This window comes from Erythranthe guttata, chromosome 4 (genome assembly GCF_056151865.1).
Source record: "Erythranthe guttata isolate IM_541 chromosome 4, IM_541, whole genome shotgun sequence".
Taxonomy (NCBI): Eukaryota; Viridiplantae; Streptophyta; class Magnoliopsida; order Lamiales; family Phrymaceae; genus Erythranthe; species Erythranthe guttata.
The window spans coordinates 4,755,647-4,771,703 of record NC_142536.1 but is presented as its reverse complement, the minus strand read 5'-3'; the positions used below and the strand labels follow the sequence as shown (position 1 = coordinate 4,771,703).

Here is a 16,057-nt window from a genome sequence, read left to right as displayed (position 1 = left end):
ATCGTGAGATGAGCTTGTGAAAGCCAATTGGATTTAGAATTCACATTGTACTCTTCTATCGCTAATTTACAAATAGGATTAAGTAATAACCTTTTGTGTGTGTGTGTGTGTGTGTGTGTGTGTGTGTGTAATTGTATATATGTGTCCAATTCCATCGCAACGTCGCACGTATTTTGTAGCCGAAGCGGACAATTTTTTTTATAAATAAAATGCTAAAGTAATTTAGAATTCTTGAAAAAAAAAATATATTATTAATATTGGAATTGTAGAACAATAGTATGATGTAATGATACAACGTTTATGGTTATTACATAAACATGTGTTCGTCACTCCCATTATAGATTCGTTTAGAAATTTATGCTAGTTGTGTATCTCGTCGTTGTTGTTTGCTTGTTATGGAGATGAACTTATGTCAAATGGGGATATTAATAATTGACGTTATACACTTGTACGTCTAGTAGACGAAGGTGCAAGTTCGCAAAACGTAATCAAGAAGTCGAAAAATGAGAACGAGGCGGTGATTGATAGTGATAAATCGCCTCACCATCACGAAGAAACGCACGGGAAAAGTGACGACATTGATGAGAACACTGCGGTGGATGAAGTCAAGGGACCGAGTGTGTTTCAACGTGCAAAGGAAGAAGTTGAAGCTATAGTCGGATCAGTTCTGCCGAAGAAATAGTTTGTAAGTGGAGTTTTGCACGTTCTTTTGTTCGTTCTTTGTGATGTTAGATAAGTCGATAGTTGAATGTATGCTGTGTACTCGTTGAATGTCCTTCATATAAAATGTGCGAGTTTTTTTCCCGAATTTGATTGATTTTGTTTATATTATTACCAAATTATTGCATTATTGTTTACATGTTGGGGTTGGATCGAAATTAATATTTTAATAAAAAAAATTGCATTTTTCGGGTCTAAAAGATTTAAAACGGCAATTCAAAGTTTAAATCAATTAATAATCGACTATAATCATTCGATATATGATAGAAATCGCACGAATCGGTCAGTAACTAGTTGAAAACAAAATAGAAATTTCAGTTGTAAATAATAATGTAACTCTACAAAAAATATATATATATATATATAATTCCAAAGATTGAAAATTTCGGATCAAAATCGACGCCATTTGAAAATTATGTTATGAACTAAACCGGGAAAAAAAAAAGTTTAAATTCTTTTTTTATATATATATCTTGAAATAAGTGAGGGAAAAAAATTCAAAAGGTTGAATAAGAAAAGATGAGAGGGTACCATAAATGAAGAGAATCAGTGTGTAATCAAATCCATGAACAGTGAGTCACAGCTCAATCACTGAAAGACATTTCAGAGTTCTCTACCTATTTATTGACTGCTGTGTTTCATCAATTCCCCTCTCATTTCCATTAATTCTTTTATTTTTATGGATTAATATATTAATTAAAAAAAATAAAACATTCCAAATATATTATATAATAATAATCCCAGTAGGCTCAATGCAGAGAATCAGAAATCTGAAGCAGCATCGAAAAGGTGTCTATCTATATATCAGCTTTCTTCATTAGTTTGCCAGCTCTGTATGACTGTATCATATATATATATATATATATATATATACACGTTAAGTAGTGTACTAGTTTGGATCTGATTAACTAACTTATTACCCCATCTTTTCCCTTCTGGCTTCTGCTACTGACTGACTGAAAATGAATGAATGAATGAATGAATGTTTCAGACATTTATTGAAAATTAAAATTAGTTTTTTTTTTCCTTTTTTTTTTTGCAGCCTTTTTAATTTGAATTTTATTTATTTATACCAGTTTTGGAATGTAGTGTCAGAGAGAAAAGGGAGGCTATGCTATGAGGATCCCAACATTGGTATTGCTTGTGCAAATGAATCTACTAGTAAAATTTCAAGAAACTCCTTTTTCATCAGTTTATATAATTAATTAATTAATTAATTAATTAGATTCTCTTCTTTCTTAAGCAACACCTCTGTAGTCTCTACATACTACTCTGTATATGATCTCTGCCTATACTTATGCTACAGTATGTGTGTGTGTGTTAGAGAGAGAGAGAGAGAGATGTGTGTGATTTGGGGAAATGGGAAAATTTTGTTGTTATTTAGGAAAGAATTACGGCCCCTTGTTTATATTTAGCAATCTTGCATGCCCTCTTCCAGCAAGATCCAAGTCTTCTACTATACAAACTTCTCTCTCTCTCTCTCTCTCTCTCTCTCAATCTCTCTCTCCTCGTTTCTCTCTCATAAAATAGAATCATGAGGGCAACAAGCATATGTTGCTTTCTTGTATTGCTTCTGCACATTATCCTTTCTTTGCCTAATGGCGGTTCAACCGCCAGAATATTTCACTCTCCACATGCTTTTGCTGCTGCTGCTGGTAATAATATTCTAATTTTATATATGTATTTTTCTATTTTGGTAAATATTGTTTATCAAAAATATGTGATGAAAACATATATTCTTGATCAGCAGGCACACTCCTAAATACCAAGCCACTGCAAACAACTCATCAGACCTCACTCCAGGTATATACATATATATATATACACACATCATCTGTATACCATTTGTCTCAAATCATCATATCCATATATTAAAAAAAAAAATTAAATTAAATTATTATTATTTTATTTTCAATTATAATAATAATAAATTAAGAAGGGCATGATTATGAAGAAGAGAGTGGAATTAGTAGTGAGAGAGGGAGGGGCAAAAAGGGAAATGCAAAGAGCAGGGTCAAGCCCGCCGAGCTGCGAGCACAAGTGCTACGGTTGCATGCCGTGTGAAGCTATTCAGGTGCCCACCACCACGCTCCAGTACACCAATTACGAGCCCGAGGGCTGGAAATGCAAGTGTGGCCCCACCTTCTACACCCCCTAACTACTATTTTTATTATTTTGTAATATATTATTATTATTATTATTAGTTGTAGGAGAAATTTTGCCCTTTTTTTTTTTTTTTGCAATTATTTTAAGGATTTTTTTCTGCTGATTAAAACTTTGTTATGAATCTGTTCTGAAATGTGTGAAAAGGTGGGTTAACGCAAACTGTTAATACTAATTAGGGGTTTATTACTATAGAATTAAATATTAGGAGTTTTAATTGAATTGTAACCAGACATATATATCCATTATTGAGTACTATTGTACATAGGGTACCTAAATCGTACCATTATGAGAGAATATTACACAAATATCACGAACAATTGAACACCCAATTTATTGTCGTTCGACTCAATGAGAGCATACATTTACCAAACGATCCAAGAAAACAATAATTAATCGAGAGTATCAAATTTTACATCAACTCTAAGCAATTAAAATGCATCATATAACCGCTTTAACACAAGAGATTCCACAAGTTAGCTCCATATAACCCCGCCTTAACACTCTTCAGTCATTGGTTGTCTGAGCTGCTCCATTCTCCACCGTTTGATCTCCAGCTCCTCTTGATGTATCAATTATTCAACTTCCATAAGATTGAATCACAAATCAACAAACTTCTATCCATATTAAATACATAATATAAATGAATTAGACGATGCATTTGAATCTCTCAATGGTGAAAATATTTAATTTGTACTACTCCAAATACATTATATATACAAAATAAAACTTTAATTTTTCCATGAATTAACTTGGCCCGGCCCAAATAATCATATAAATTGGCGGCCCATCAAACAAAACATCAACAAACTGAGATCTTCAGAAAAATTAGAGCTTTGCTATATTCAAGAGTAACAAAAAAATTCCCAAATTTCCATTCTGCAAATTCGTTCGTTAGCAATGGCAACCTTCCTCAGTCAAGTAAGTTCCTTCTCGTGATTTTTCTGCTTCAATTGTTGTTTCTGGATTGTTGATCTCAACTTCCCGATTCGCAAGATCTGATATTTTCTGCATTTTTTTTCTCTCGCTCGTAGCTGATTTTAGATCTGAAATGTCAGCATTCCCCTGTTGATCTCCCTTTGATTCGTATAATTTGTGTGTTTTATATCCAATCCCTTTCAGAAATAATCGTTAATTTGTAAATTATATGTAGTTCCTTTGAAGAATCAAGCATTTTGATCGCTGCCCGGTGTGTGTGTGTGGAGATATTTATTGGCAAACAGAACCTTAAATTTGATATTTGGATGATTATGAGTGATAATTATTTTTTATTAGGAAATATATAATCAGGACTGTGTGCGTGCATTTTTTGTGTAAGCGTGTGAGATGCATTTTGGGATCACAATTCACACGTGTGCCCTGTATGTGTGAACAATATCAGTAATATGAATAGTGGATATACGAGTTCACTTTTATAATTATCGTAAAATGTGTGTGTGCGCGACTATGATCTGATAAATTTTGGTTTTTGGCGAATGATGAAGTGATCAGTAATGTAATTAGGAATTTTGATAATTAGTTAAGTAGGTGTTAACAATGATTTATGGCTGTAATTTTGATCACGCGAAAATGTAGGAGGCTTGCCCGACTATAAAGAACATTCTTTTGTTGGATTCCGAGGGGAAGCGTGTTGCTGTCAAGTACTATTCAGATGACTGGCCGACAAATAGTGCCAAACTCGCATTTGAAAAGTCCGTTTTTACCAAGACTCAAAAGACTAATGCGCGTAACGAAGGTACATTTAATCTTGAGCTCAATTTACGGGGAACGTCATAAATTTCTCGTTAAAACAAATCACATTTTTTTCTCTTTTCTTTTTGGGATATCTGAATTGCTTAATTTTGTGGTTTGAAGCGGAGATAACAATGCTGGAGAGCAACATTATCGTGTATAAGTTTGTTCAAGATCTGCACTTTTTCGTGACTGGGGGAGACGATGAAAATGAACTGATTTTAGCTACTGTCCTACAGGGCTTCTTTGATGCAGTCACTCTTCTCCTCAGGTTTTATATTAATGAACATGTTGGTGCCTATTATTTGTTTCTCGATGAACGATTCATTCTGATCGTGTATTGTTTGTTTAGGAACAATGTGGAACAAAGGGAGGCGCTCGAGAACTTGGATCTGATTCTTCTGTGCCTTGATGAGATTATCGATGGAGGGTAGGTTATGACCCTTGCGACTAATTTCAGATAAATAATTTAATTCTTGCTCCTATAAATTGGTTTAATACTATTAAGTTCAAATTATTTCTTTGTTCGAAATCCCAACATTCATCTGCTTTAGCATGATCAACCGCCGATATAAGTTTTTTTTTTAACGTGAATTTACCTTCCTTTACGTTTCATGTTCTCTAGAATTCTGCTTGACAAACTGATTAGATGAGATATTTGAAAATTAAAATGCTGATTCTCCTGAGCCGTAAAAAAAAACTTGATCATCCAAAATAGTGGAAGCTTTCTGCATTATCCACATTAACCATGTCTTCATTGTCTTTTCTCATATCACGAAGTAACGAACACTTCTGAAAAATGTATATATCTTCAGATACGTGTTAATATTTTATTAATTTGATTGTCTGGCTTGTTACATGAGACTGATATTTCCTTGCTTGGTTTCTCCCTCATCCTTTTAATCGGGACAAATCGTGATTACCAACATATTACACTTGTGTATTGCAGGATTGTTCTTGAAACAGATGGTAGTATTATTGCTGGAAAAGTAGCCACCCACAGTATGGATGATGGGGCACCACTCTCTGAGCAGGTGATGTTTTAATTATACAAAAAAAAAAATCGCTTTGTTTTATTTACGTTTTTTTGCCATGAAACTTGACGCATTTAGAGAAATGCCCTCGATAAAACAAAAAACAAATGTTTATAAGCCCGCATATATGCGAGGTTCGATGGATCAGTTCTTCGTTTTTTAATGTTGTCCTAATTTGGATCGTTATTTGCAGACGATATCTCAAGCTCTGGCCACCGCACGCGAACATTTGACAAGATCACTTCTAAGATGAAACCATCTCTTCTCAATTCTCATACAGTACATCTGAAAAAAGCATCGATTATTTGATGCTCCCCCTACCTAAATTGTAGTTCGTCTGTGCTCATTTTTCGTCGAGGTTCTATCTGTTCTAAATACTAAATCAGATTATGTCTGCAATTTTTTTGTGGTTTCTTTTTGTATTTCATTTTCAATAGATTTCTTGGACACTATATTTTTTTTGTGTGCCTAAAACATAGCTGCTTCATTTTCATTTATAAAATATTCGGACAAGCATATTTAAAATACTTTCATTCAAATACAAACAAATTTTGCCAAAATTTTCTTTCAAAATGGACTTATCGAACACATTTAAACATGAGTTGTTGGTACTGATTAATGTTTGGTTACGAAGAATAGTATCGTGATACCACATTTAGCACGAGATTACGAACAATTTTAATTAGTTTGTTACTAGGGATCTAGTACAATTTAATCTAATATAATTTAAGTTAATACGACCAAACAAGGCCTAAATTAATTATTTCTAAATAACTTTAATATTAAAAGAAAATGATAATAATATATGGTTTTCTGATGAATCTCAATAAGACAGAACTACTGCCCACCTTTAATCCTCCCAGCCTGGATTGTTTTGTTTCCAAATGGCAAAATTAATCCTTTTTTTTTTTGGCTTATTTGCTAACTTCGAATAATCCTCAGTTGAATTTTTTTATGAGAGAGAAAGCCAAAATAAGATAAGTTTTTTTTTGTTTTTATAAGAAAGAGAATAAGATAAGTCGTGGTCACGTTTTAAGCATCAATTGGGTTGGGACTAAAAATAGTATAAATAGCAGGCCAATACCTTTTCAATATATATATAAATATATATATTTTTAGTTTCAATAATTTTATTTCCAATTTATATAGTGTCCAGTGGCGAGGCCAGTATAGGTTCAAAAGGGGTCACAACCCCCAACAATTCTCGAATTCCTATGTTTTATGTAAATATTAAAAAAAAAATCATGTATAATTAGCATTATCAGCCCCCCTCATAAAAGTTTTAATGCATTCGACTCCGCGAACTTATAATTCTGACTCCGCTAGTAATAGTGTCTAAGCTAAGGAAAATTGATAATAATGAAATTGAAGAAATGACTTAGCATCTAAGTCTACGAAAAAATCCAAGAAGAAGAAAACTAAATAAATAATTGAGATAAGAATTAAAATAGTAGTGGAACTTTCTTTTTTACATGATTTTCCAAAGCAAGTTCCTCTCATTTGCCACCTTTTGACATTTTTCTGATATTGGGTCCAATAGTTTACAAAAGTCCAAATTACTAAACATTTCCCCTTTACGTATTTTTTGGGTGTTGGATTATCAATAATTTATTATAATAGCTTGAAATTATTTATAGTCCCTATTTTGTTTTTAAATATCTTTTTTTTTTCCCCTTACAAAAGTGTCTCAAATTAAAAGTTATTTTAAATTGGACAATTGAAGTTTTAAAACTCGTTATTTCGACTAATTATTTTCTTGAATTAGTCGGTTGGTTTTTATTCATGACGACCTAGCTACTTCGGGTACCAAAATAAAATTACGCAATCTTACAAGTACAAAATGGTATACGTGGATTAGAGGATGTCAAATTTCACATTCGCAGACCGCAAAGAAAATAAAATAAAATATATAAATCGTCGGTTAATCGAACGATAAAAAATATTTAATGAATTATAGTTTATTATTTACTAATTCCTTATTGATTTTTTTTAATCCCTCGTGGGACAATAAATACTACCCACTTTGTTGCCCAATTATAAATGCTTCCAATTCTCTTTTTGTGAATGACTACATACACAAATTTCCATTTCTTTATCATTTTGGAAAAAAATAATTTGCTTTATTAAAAAAAAAAATTATAATTTGATTTTTAACATTTAAAAAAAAAATATTGAAGTAAATTCAGAATTAAGAAACTTATTATATTTATTTCATATTTGACCAAAAATAGTTCATTTGCCAGGTTAAGCGACGTGGGACCCACTTAAACCAAGCAAACAATTAGACGCGCTGTCAAATGTGTTTTGACTAGTCTAACAAGATTTTATTGATTTTTAAAGTTTTAATCATATTTTTTTAGAGGTTATATACAATATAAAATTAAATATAAGTAATCATGATAATAATAATAGTTACTCATTTTTTGGTTAGTTTAATTAAAAATTGCAAGTACATAGAATTGATTATATAATATTAAGATCGTGCAAGTGTTAAATAGTAGGAATAAAATTATTTAAATTAATATAAAATGTAAAAGTCATCACCTCCATTTTCATTCATTATCCAAAAAATAAAATGTGTTTAGGTGTGATATTCCAACTAATTGGATCAAAATAGTATTTGAAACATTTATTTTTATAATAAATTGAATTCTTTCAAAAAATAAATAAAAGAAAAATCATACTACGGAATTCGAAAATTTGTATCCGTAGTTTTGATTTTCACCGATAATATTAAACACACAACATATAAAATAATATATATTTTTCGGAAAAAAATATATACTTTTAGAATTATTTTCAAAACTTCAGATTCAAAATCAAAATCTCAAAATACGATTTTGATTTCGGGGCAACTTTTTTAAATAATCGCAAATTTAAATTTGTTTTTAATATAAATTCATCCCTATTTTTCCACGAATCGTAAAATTCGCAGCCAATCAAATAATACAAATTACACATAATTAAGACTATTCTAATAAGTTATAGCAACAAGACTTGTCAAATGAAGAAAAAAAAAATTCAAGACTATACCAAGTCTTGGCAAATTTTGATTCTAATTCTTTAATTAATTATGATTTATTTATGGAAAATAGATTAATAAAATGTGGAAAAAAAATAAAAAAATAAAAAATGAAATGAAAATAAAGAAAGCGTGAAACGCTGGTATTGTTGTTTGAGTTCGATCAGAGAGAGAGAGAAGAGAGAGAGAGAGAGAGAGAGAGAGAGAGAGAGAGAGAGAGAAAACTCTTTCGTCACTGAACAAATCAATCTCTTCTTCCCTCCCATCCCCAATTTGAGGATTCGACCCACACACTTTTTCCCGTTAATTCTTTCATTTTTTTCTCTTCTCCAATGCGATCTCTCAGCTGAAATTCCACCTCGGCTTCTACCAAATTCCCCATTTCGCTGAAGAATTTCTCGGGTAAAACAATTAACAAATCATTTTTTTTTGTGTTTGAATCGTCTGTCTCTACGTTTCTGTGCGTGATTCGTGTTTTTTTGTCAATGTGGGTTTTGTTTAGCGGCAGTGAATTGAGTGAAATATTTGAATATTTCTTTTGTGTGTGTGTGTGTTTATTTGAGCTGCACTGGAGAAAATTTCAAATTTGAGCTGACATTGGGATGAATTTATGATGCATTTGTTGCATTTATTTTTTTCTTTAAAATTTCGGTTATTTGAATTTTTTTTTTTTTGTTTGTTACTGCGTTTTAGTGTTGAAGAAAATGATGAATTCTTTTGCTACAAATTTAAACTGAATCTTTGTTGTTGGTTAATTTTGAATTTGTTTAGGGTTATTCTTGGCTTTAACTGATCCTTAATTTGATTTTGGGATGTGATTCATCTGTTTTTTTTTTCATGGTTTAATTGACTTGACTTAGCTAAAGATCTTGAAATTAGTCAATATGTAGATGTTCACATGGATGAATATTGACTATCTTGATGAACTCGAATTGCATATAACAGATAAAGTACCATAAACCCCTCTTCGTTTAAATTCGTTTTCCAGGTGCTGCGAATTTCTGAAAATCGAGGTTTTCTCAAGGGTGTAGCTTTCATGTTAGCAAGTCAATCCATCCATGATGTAAGCAAGCCCTTTGCTTGCACAGTGGAGGAAAGTTTCAAAACTTTCTCATCATAATTCTTTCGACCTTAAAAAAACATTTAAAAAATGGCCGGTGGTAGAATAAGGGCAAGAATCCGCCGTAGCCATCTCTACACATTCGCATGTTACAGATCACCAACCACCCAAGAGGACGGCCCGCACGATTTCCAAGGGCCCGGTTTCTCAAGAATAGTGTACTGCAACCAGCCACAAATGCACGAGCAAAAGCCCCTCAAATACTGCACAAATTACATCTCCACCACAAAGTATAACGTGATCACCTTTCTCCCAAAGGCCATATTTGAACAATTCAGACGTGTGGCCAACTTGTACTTTCTTTTAGCTGCAGTACTATCTCTAACGCCCGTTTCGCCCTTCTCCCCCGTGAGTATGATCGCACCCCTCGTTTTTGTCGTCGGTTTAAGTATGGCGAAAGAAGCTCTAGAAGATTGGCGTAGGTTCATACAGGACATGAAGGTCAATTTACGAAAAGCCAACGTGCACAAAAAAGATGGTGTATTTGCTCTCAAGCCGTGGATGAAGCTTCATGTGGGGGATATAGTGAAGGTGGAGAAGGATAAATTCTTCCCCGCCGATTTGCTTCTCTTATCTTCGAGCTATGAAGATGGAATTTGTTACGTCGAAACTATGAACTTAGATGGGGAGACTAATCTGAAGGTGAAGCGATCTTTAGAGACTACTTTGCCCCTTGAAGACGATCAAACTTTCAAGGACTTTTCCGCAACTATAAGATGCGAAGATCCGAACCCGAATCTCTACACTTTCGTGGGCAACTTCGAATTCGACCGCCAGGTGTTCCCTCTCGATCCTAGTCAGATTCTCCTCCGTGATTCGAAGCTTCGAAACACTGCCTTTGTTTATGGAGTTGTGATATTCACCGGCCATGATAGTAAAGTGATGCAGAACGCTACAAAATCTCCTTCGAAACGGAGCAGGATCGAAAAACAAATGGACAGAATAATATACGTTCTATTCAGTTTACTAGTGTTCATTTCCTTCATAAGCTCTGTCGGTTTCATTGCAAAGACAAAAAGGGATTTGCCCAAGTGGTGGTACTTACAGGTTCCGGATGAAGACAGTTTATACAATCCAGGGAGGCCATTGACATCGGGTTTCTATCATTTAGTCACTGCTCTTATATTGTACGGTTATTTAATACCGATATCTTTATACGTGTCGATCGAGGTTGTAAAAGTTCTCCAAGCATTATTCATAAACCGTGATATTCACATGTACGATGAAGAAACAGGAACTCCCGCTCAGGCGAGAACCTCGAACTTGAACGAGGAGTTGGGACAGGTGGACACAATCTTGTCCGATAAAACAGGCACTTTGACTTGCAACCAAATGGACTTCCTCAAATGCTCGATCGCTGGCACACCGTATGGGATGCGTAGTAGTGAGGTGGAACTTGCTGCGGCGAAGCAAATGGCGTTGGATATTGACGGGCAGAGCCAGGCGAGCACGCCTCAGTCGTGGAGGAAGAGCAGCGGGGCATTTTCGGAAGTTGAATTAGAGACTGTGATTTCTTCGAAGGACGAACGGCCTGCTATAAAGGGGTTTAGTTTTGAGGATGTTCATCTCATGAATGGGAATTGGTTGAAGGAGCCGAATGCGGATAATGTATTGTTGTTTTTTAGGATACTTTCGATTTGCCACACGGCCATACCGGAGGAAAATGAGGAGACGGGGTCGTATACTTACGAGGCGGAGTCGCCGGACGAGGGTGCTTTTCTTATTGCTGCGAGAGAGTTCGGTTTTGAGTTCTGTAAGAGGACTCAGTCAAGTATATTTGTGAGAGAGAGATATCCTTCTTTTCAAGAACCTATTGAAAGGTAAGACCACGAACAAGTAATCTGAAATGTTAAATGTCATTTCAATCTTACTAATACAGTTTTGATTTCTAACGTGATTGTGACCCATTTATATTCTGATTTTGGCAAAATTCAAAACACGGAAACCGTAGTCATTGGAGTTAGCTTTCTAATCCAACTTGAAACAGCTAGATTGGATGTTAGGTGACGATGTTATGCATATCTTTCTCACCCGACATCCAATCGTTGTGATTCAAGTTGGATTAGAAAGCTAACTCAAAGAACTACAAATTCCATATTTTGGGTTTTCCCAATTCAGCCTCGAAAATGGTTAAAATCACGTTTGAAGTCGAAACGGTATTATTAAAACTGGAACAACATTTATCACATCATGTAAGTAGTTCTTGTTAGAAATACCTTTTATCTAGTGGAAAATAATTTTAGTTTTTAAAATATATAAATTCAGGGAGTACAAGGTTCTTAATTTGTTGGATTTCACTAGCAAAAGGAAGAGAATGTCGGTTATTGTTAGGGATGAAAACGGCCAAATTCTTCTCCTCTGCAAAGGAGCTGACAGGTTCTGCTACTAGTCATTTATGTTTAGCAATTTGAGATCAAATGATTTGCGCTCGAATTTATTCCATTTTTTTTTTCTATTACAGCATTATATTTGATAGACTAGCGAGAAATGGGAGAACGTACGAGGAAGCAACGACGAAGCATTTGAATGAATACGGGGAGACTGGATTGAGAACTTTGGCACTTGCTTACAAAAAACTAGACGAGGCTAAATATTCTGCATGGAACGAAGAGTTTATGAGAGCGAAAACCTCGATTGGAGGTGATAGAGAAGGAATGCTCGAGCGGATTTCTGATATGATGGAAAAGGATTTGATACTTGTTGGGGCTACTGCTGTGGAGGACAAATTACAGAACGGAGTATGTCGTATATCTTATGGATCTTTTTTGGAAATTCATAATGAATTATCTCTCTTAATATCTCCCTTTCTCTTAATTACTCTATGTAGGTGCCTCAGTGTATAGATAAACTAGCACAAGCTGGTTTAAAGATATGGGTTTTGACAGGCGACAAGATGGAAACCGCAATTAATATAGGGTCTGCTGACTTTTTTATTTTTTTCTTTATATTTTTTAAATTTGGCAAATCTATGATCGGATATATTTCTAGATGCTAAAGACTCAAACTTTGTTCTTGTGTAGATATGCGTGTAGTTTGCTTAGGCAGGGAATGAAGCATATATGTATAACAACGATGAACACCGATGCAATAGTCGAAGATCCGAATAAGGTAATTAATTGTCTATAAGAAATAATGTGGAATAATATTTTGTATTTTTCTTCTTCTTCTTATTCTTCTTTCTTGATGAAGGCTATAAAGGAGAATATCTTAATGCAAATTACGAACGCGACCCAAATGATCAAATTAGAGAAGGATCCACATGCTGCGTTTGCTTTGATAATTGACGGGAAAACGCTGACTTATACTCTTGAAGACGATATGAAGCTCCATTTCTTGAATTTGGCAGTTGGTTGCGCTTCTGTTATATGCTGTCGCGTTTCGCCAAAACAGAAAGCTTTGGTCGGGCCCTCTTTTTTATTTGATTGTCCTTTTAAATAATAATATAAATATAATATAATTCCAAGTTATCTTTTTCCTCACACTTACTTATTCGGTAATTAGGTAACGAGATTAGTAAAAGAAGGAACTGGGAAAACCACATTAGCAATTGGTGATGGTGCAAATGATGTTGGCATGATTCAAGAAGCTGATATTGGTGTCGGCATTAGTGGATGTGAAGGAATGCAGGTTGGTGAAAATATATATATATATATATATATATATATATATATATATATATATATATATATATATATATATATATATATATATATATATATATATATATTCTCTTATGTATCTATATGCATCTAAGAAATTATGGGTTTGTCCTTTTTAGACAATTGAAAAAAAAATATATACGTGCTCGTTGTTTTTCTCCCGATTCACCCTCATTTTTATATCATATAGCAGAATTTTTTTCACCTGCCCATTCAATAATATTTTTTATCGAACTAAAGAGAAAAGGGCTTTTTTCAAAAAAAAACAAAAAACAAAAAGACAAGTGTGTATTCTGTCAAATAGTGAAGCAGCTTCGTTTATTTTAACGAACCTCAAAAGTATAGGCTTTTCATTTTCTCAAGAAGTACTATATCCTCCCATTACAGCTCCCATTCTTGTTAACATATCTTTCTCGATTTTTAAATAACCAAGAAAAATAGTTCGTTATTGCATTAGTTTTTTTCGTACGATCCAAAAACTGGCTGACTTAATATCAGCTGTTTGCAGGCTGTGATGGCTAGTGACTTTGCGATTGCACAGTTTCAGTTCTTGGAGAGGCTTTTGGTCGTACACGGACATTGGTGTTACAAACGAATCGCTCAGATGGTAATTGACCATTTTATAAAAAGTAAAAAAAAAAAATTATTTTCACGGCATTTTTCCGCTAATTCTTGAATCTTTCTGATGAATGCAGATATGTTATTTCTTCTACAAAAACATTGCGTTTGGCCTTACAATATTCTATTTCGAGGCTTTCGCGGGATTTTCTGGGCAATCGGTGTATGTTGATTGGTATATGCTGTTATTCAATGTCGTCCTTACTTCGTTGCCTGTAATTTCGCTCGGAGTGTTTGAACAAGACGTCGATTCTGAAGTGTGCTTGCAGGTTAGTTCTCTTATGTGCCTTCTACTTTCTTTTTTCCCTCACACGATAAATTCCCCATATCCCCTTTTTCAATTACTCACATTTTATGCAAAATTTAAATAAAAACCTTGATAATTTAATACTCGATTAATTGATAAAATCGCTAAATTAATAAACCACTAAATTTATAAGATAATAAATATGCCCTGAATATGTTTATAGACCACCCCATTCAATATACAATTTCATAATACCTTAAAAGGAAGTAATAAATCTGTAATGTATTCTTACTCCTTTAATTAATTTATTAACTTTCAAAAAAATTGGCCAAATTGTAATTTTTTTCCCCAACCGATGTTACCTTGAATCTCACCTCTAGTTTGTTTTAACATAGTAAAAACTTTCGGTGGTGGTTTGGTCATTACATCAAATAATTTATCGAGTATTTCATTAACTATTTAATATATGGATTGACAGTTTCCAGCATTATACCAACAAGGCCCGAAGAATCTCTTCTTCGACTGGTACAGAATATTCGGTTGGATGGGCAACGGCCTCTACACCTCCCTTATAATATTCTTCCTCAACATAATCATCTTCTACGACCAGGCCTTCCGCCCGGGTGGCCAAACCGCCGACATGACCGCAGTCGGGACCACAATGTTCACCTGCATAATCTGGGCGGTGAATACCCAAATCGCCCTCACCATGAGCCACTTCACCTGGATACAGCACCTCTTCGTCTGGGGCAGCGTCGTCTTCTGGTACCTCTTCCTCTTCGTGTACGGTGAGTTGACCTACGCACTCGACGTCAACGCCTTCAGGGTCCTGTCGGAGATTCTGGGCCCCGCCCCTATCTACTGGTCAACCACTCTGCTGGTCACGGTGGCGTGTAATCTGCCGTATCTCGCCCACATCTCGTTCCAGCGGTCCTTCAATCCGCTGGACCACCATGTGATTCAGGAGATTAAGTACTATAAGAAGGATATCGAGGATAGGCATATGTGGAGAAACGAGAGGAGTAAGGCTAGGCAGAAGACCAAGATCGGGTTTTCGGCTAGGGTCGATGCCAAGATTCGGCAGTTGAAGGGGAGATTGCAGAAGAAGTACTCGTCGATGAGTAGCAATGGTGCGGTAGCACAACAAACATGATACTTTTTTTTGCAATGTAGAGTTTTTTTTTTTTTTTTTTTTTTTTTTTTGGGTTTCGGGTTTTCGATTTGGGATATTCTTGATTCATTCTTGGTGTAATTTGTGGCTAGTGTAGCTAGGGGGGGAATTTGTGAAGCTATAAGATGTAAGGCTTGTTTGTTTGTATGTAAAAAAAGAAATTGTAAAATCATCATATGATAAAAAAATTGTTAAGAGAGTAGGGTGTGCATGTTTTGCCTTGTTTCATTTTTCTTGTACTCTTATGTTCTTTGAATACTCAAATTTGAATATCTGTGTTCATATGTAGAGTTGGAAGCTAAATCAAAAACTATTTGATGTTCGATTTGAGATCGATTGTTAAGAGTTCGTTTGAGCTCGATTTGTTAACATAACAAATTAAGTTTGAATACATATTTTCGTTCGATAAGTTATGTGTTGGCACCAAATTTCGAGACATGAGATTAGGGGTGGGAACGAGCCGAGCTCGGGCTCATTTTTTTTTTATTATTATTTAATTTTTTATTAAAAAATATTTATAGGAAAATGAAAAAAAATATAAAATAAATAATAAACTCTAGTTATATATTTTT

General features: G+C 34.2%; 2 protein-coding genes across 2 annotated transcripts; both read left to right on the top strand.

Moving 5' to 3' along the window:
* Positions 1-3,507: 3,507 nt before the first annotated feature.
* LOC105974757 (coatomer subunit zeta-1) lies at positions 3,508-6,100 on the top strand. The gene is made up of 6 exons (XM_013000251.2): positions 3,508-3,804; positions 4,459-4,618; positions 4,738-4,885; positions 4,967-5,044; positions 5,564-5,648; positions 5,842-6,100. The coding sequence occupies exons 1-6, from the start codon at positions 3,784-3,786 to the stop codon at positions 5,899-5,901; spliced, it is 552 nt and encodes a 183-aa protein (XP_012855705.1). The 5' UTR covers positions 3,508-3,783; the 3' UTR covers positions 5,902-6,100.
* A 2,519-nt stretch (positions 6,101-8,619) lies between these two features.
* On the top strand, positions 8,620-15,713 carry LOC105975739 (ATPase E1-E2 type family protein / haloacid dehalogenase-like hydrolase family protein). Its single transcript, XM_013001341.2, has 11 exons — positions 8,620-9,072; positions 9,659-11,610; positions 12,056-12,166; positions 12,252-12,528; positions 12,618-12,706; positions 12,811-12,898; positions 12,980-13,189; positions 13,292-13,417; positions 13,958-14,056; positions 14,145-14,336; positions 14,793-15,713. Exons 2-11 carry the CDS (start codon positions 9,821-9,823, stop codon positions 15,465-15,467), a joined length of 3,657 nt encoding a protein of 1,218 aa, XP_012856795.2. The 5' UTR covers positions 8,620-9,072; positions 9,659-9,820; the 3' UTR covers positions 15,468-15,713.
* Positions 15,714-16,057: the final 344 nt, after the last annotated feature.

Bases quoted from the DNA above. Each gene is read 5' to 3' on its own strand.
- LOC105974757 (XM_013000251.2), top strand. From the start codon at position 3,784: ATGGCAACCTTCCTCAGTCAA. The intron at 4,619-4,737 runs GTACATTTAATC...TGTGGTTTGAAG, and splicing joins GACTAATGCGCGTAACGAAG to CGGAGATAACAATGCTGGAG. The intron at 5,649-5,841 runs GTGATGTTTTAA...CGTTATTTGCAG, and splicing joins GGGCACCACTCTCTGAGCAG to ACGATATCTCAAGCTCTGGC.
- LOC105975739 (XM_013001341.2), top strand. From the start codon at position 9,821: ATGGCCGGTGGTAGAATAAGGGCAAGAATCCGCCGTAGCCATCTCTAC. The intron at 13,418-13,957 runs GTTGGTGAAAAT...AGCTGTTTGCAG, and splicing joins GTGGATGTGAAGGAATGCAG to GCTGTGATGGCTAGTGACTT. The intron at 14,057-14,144 runs GTAATTGACCAT...TGATGAATGCAG, and splicing joins ACAAACGAATCGCTCAGATG to ATATGTTATTTCTTCTACAA.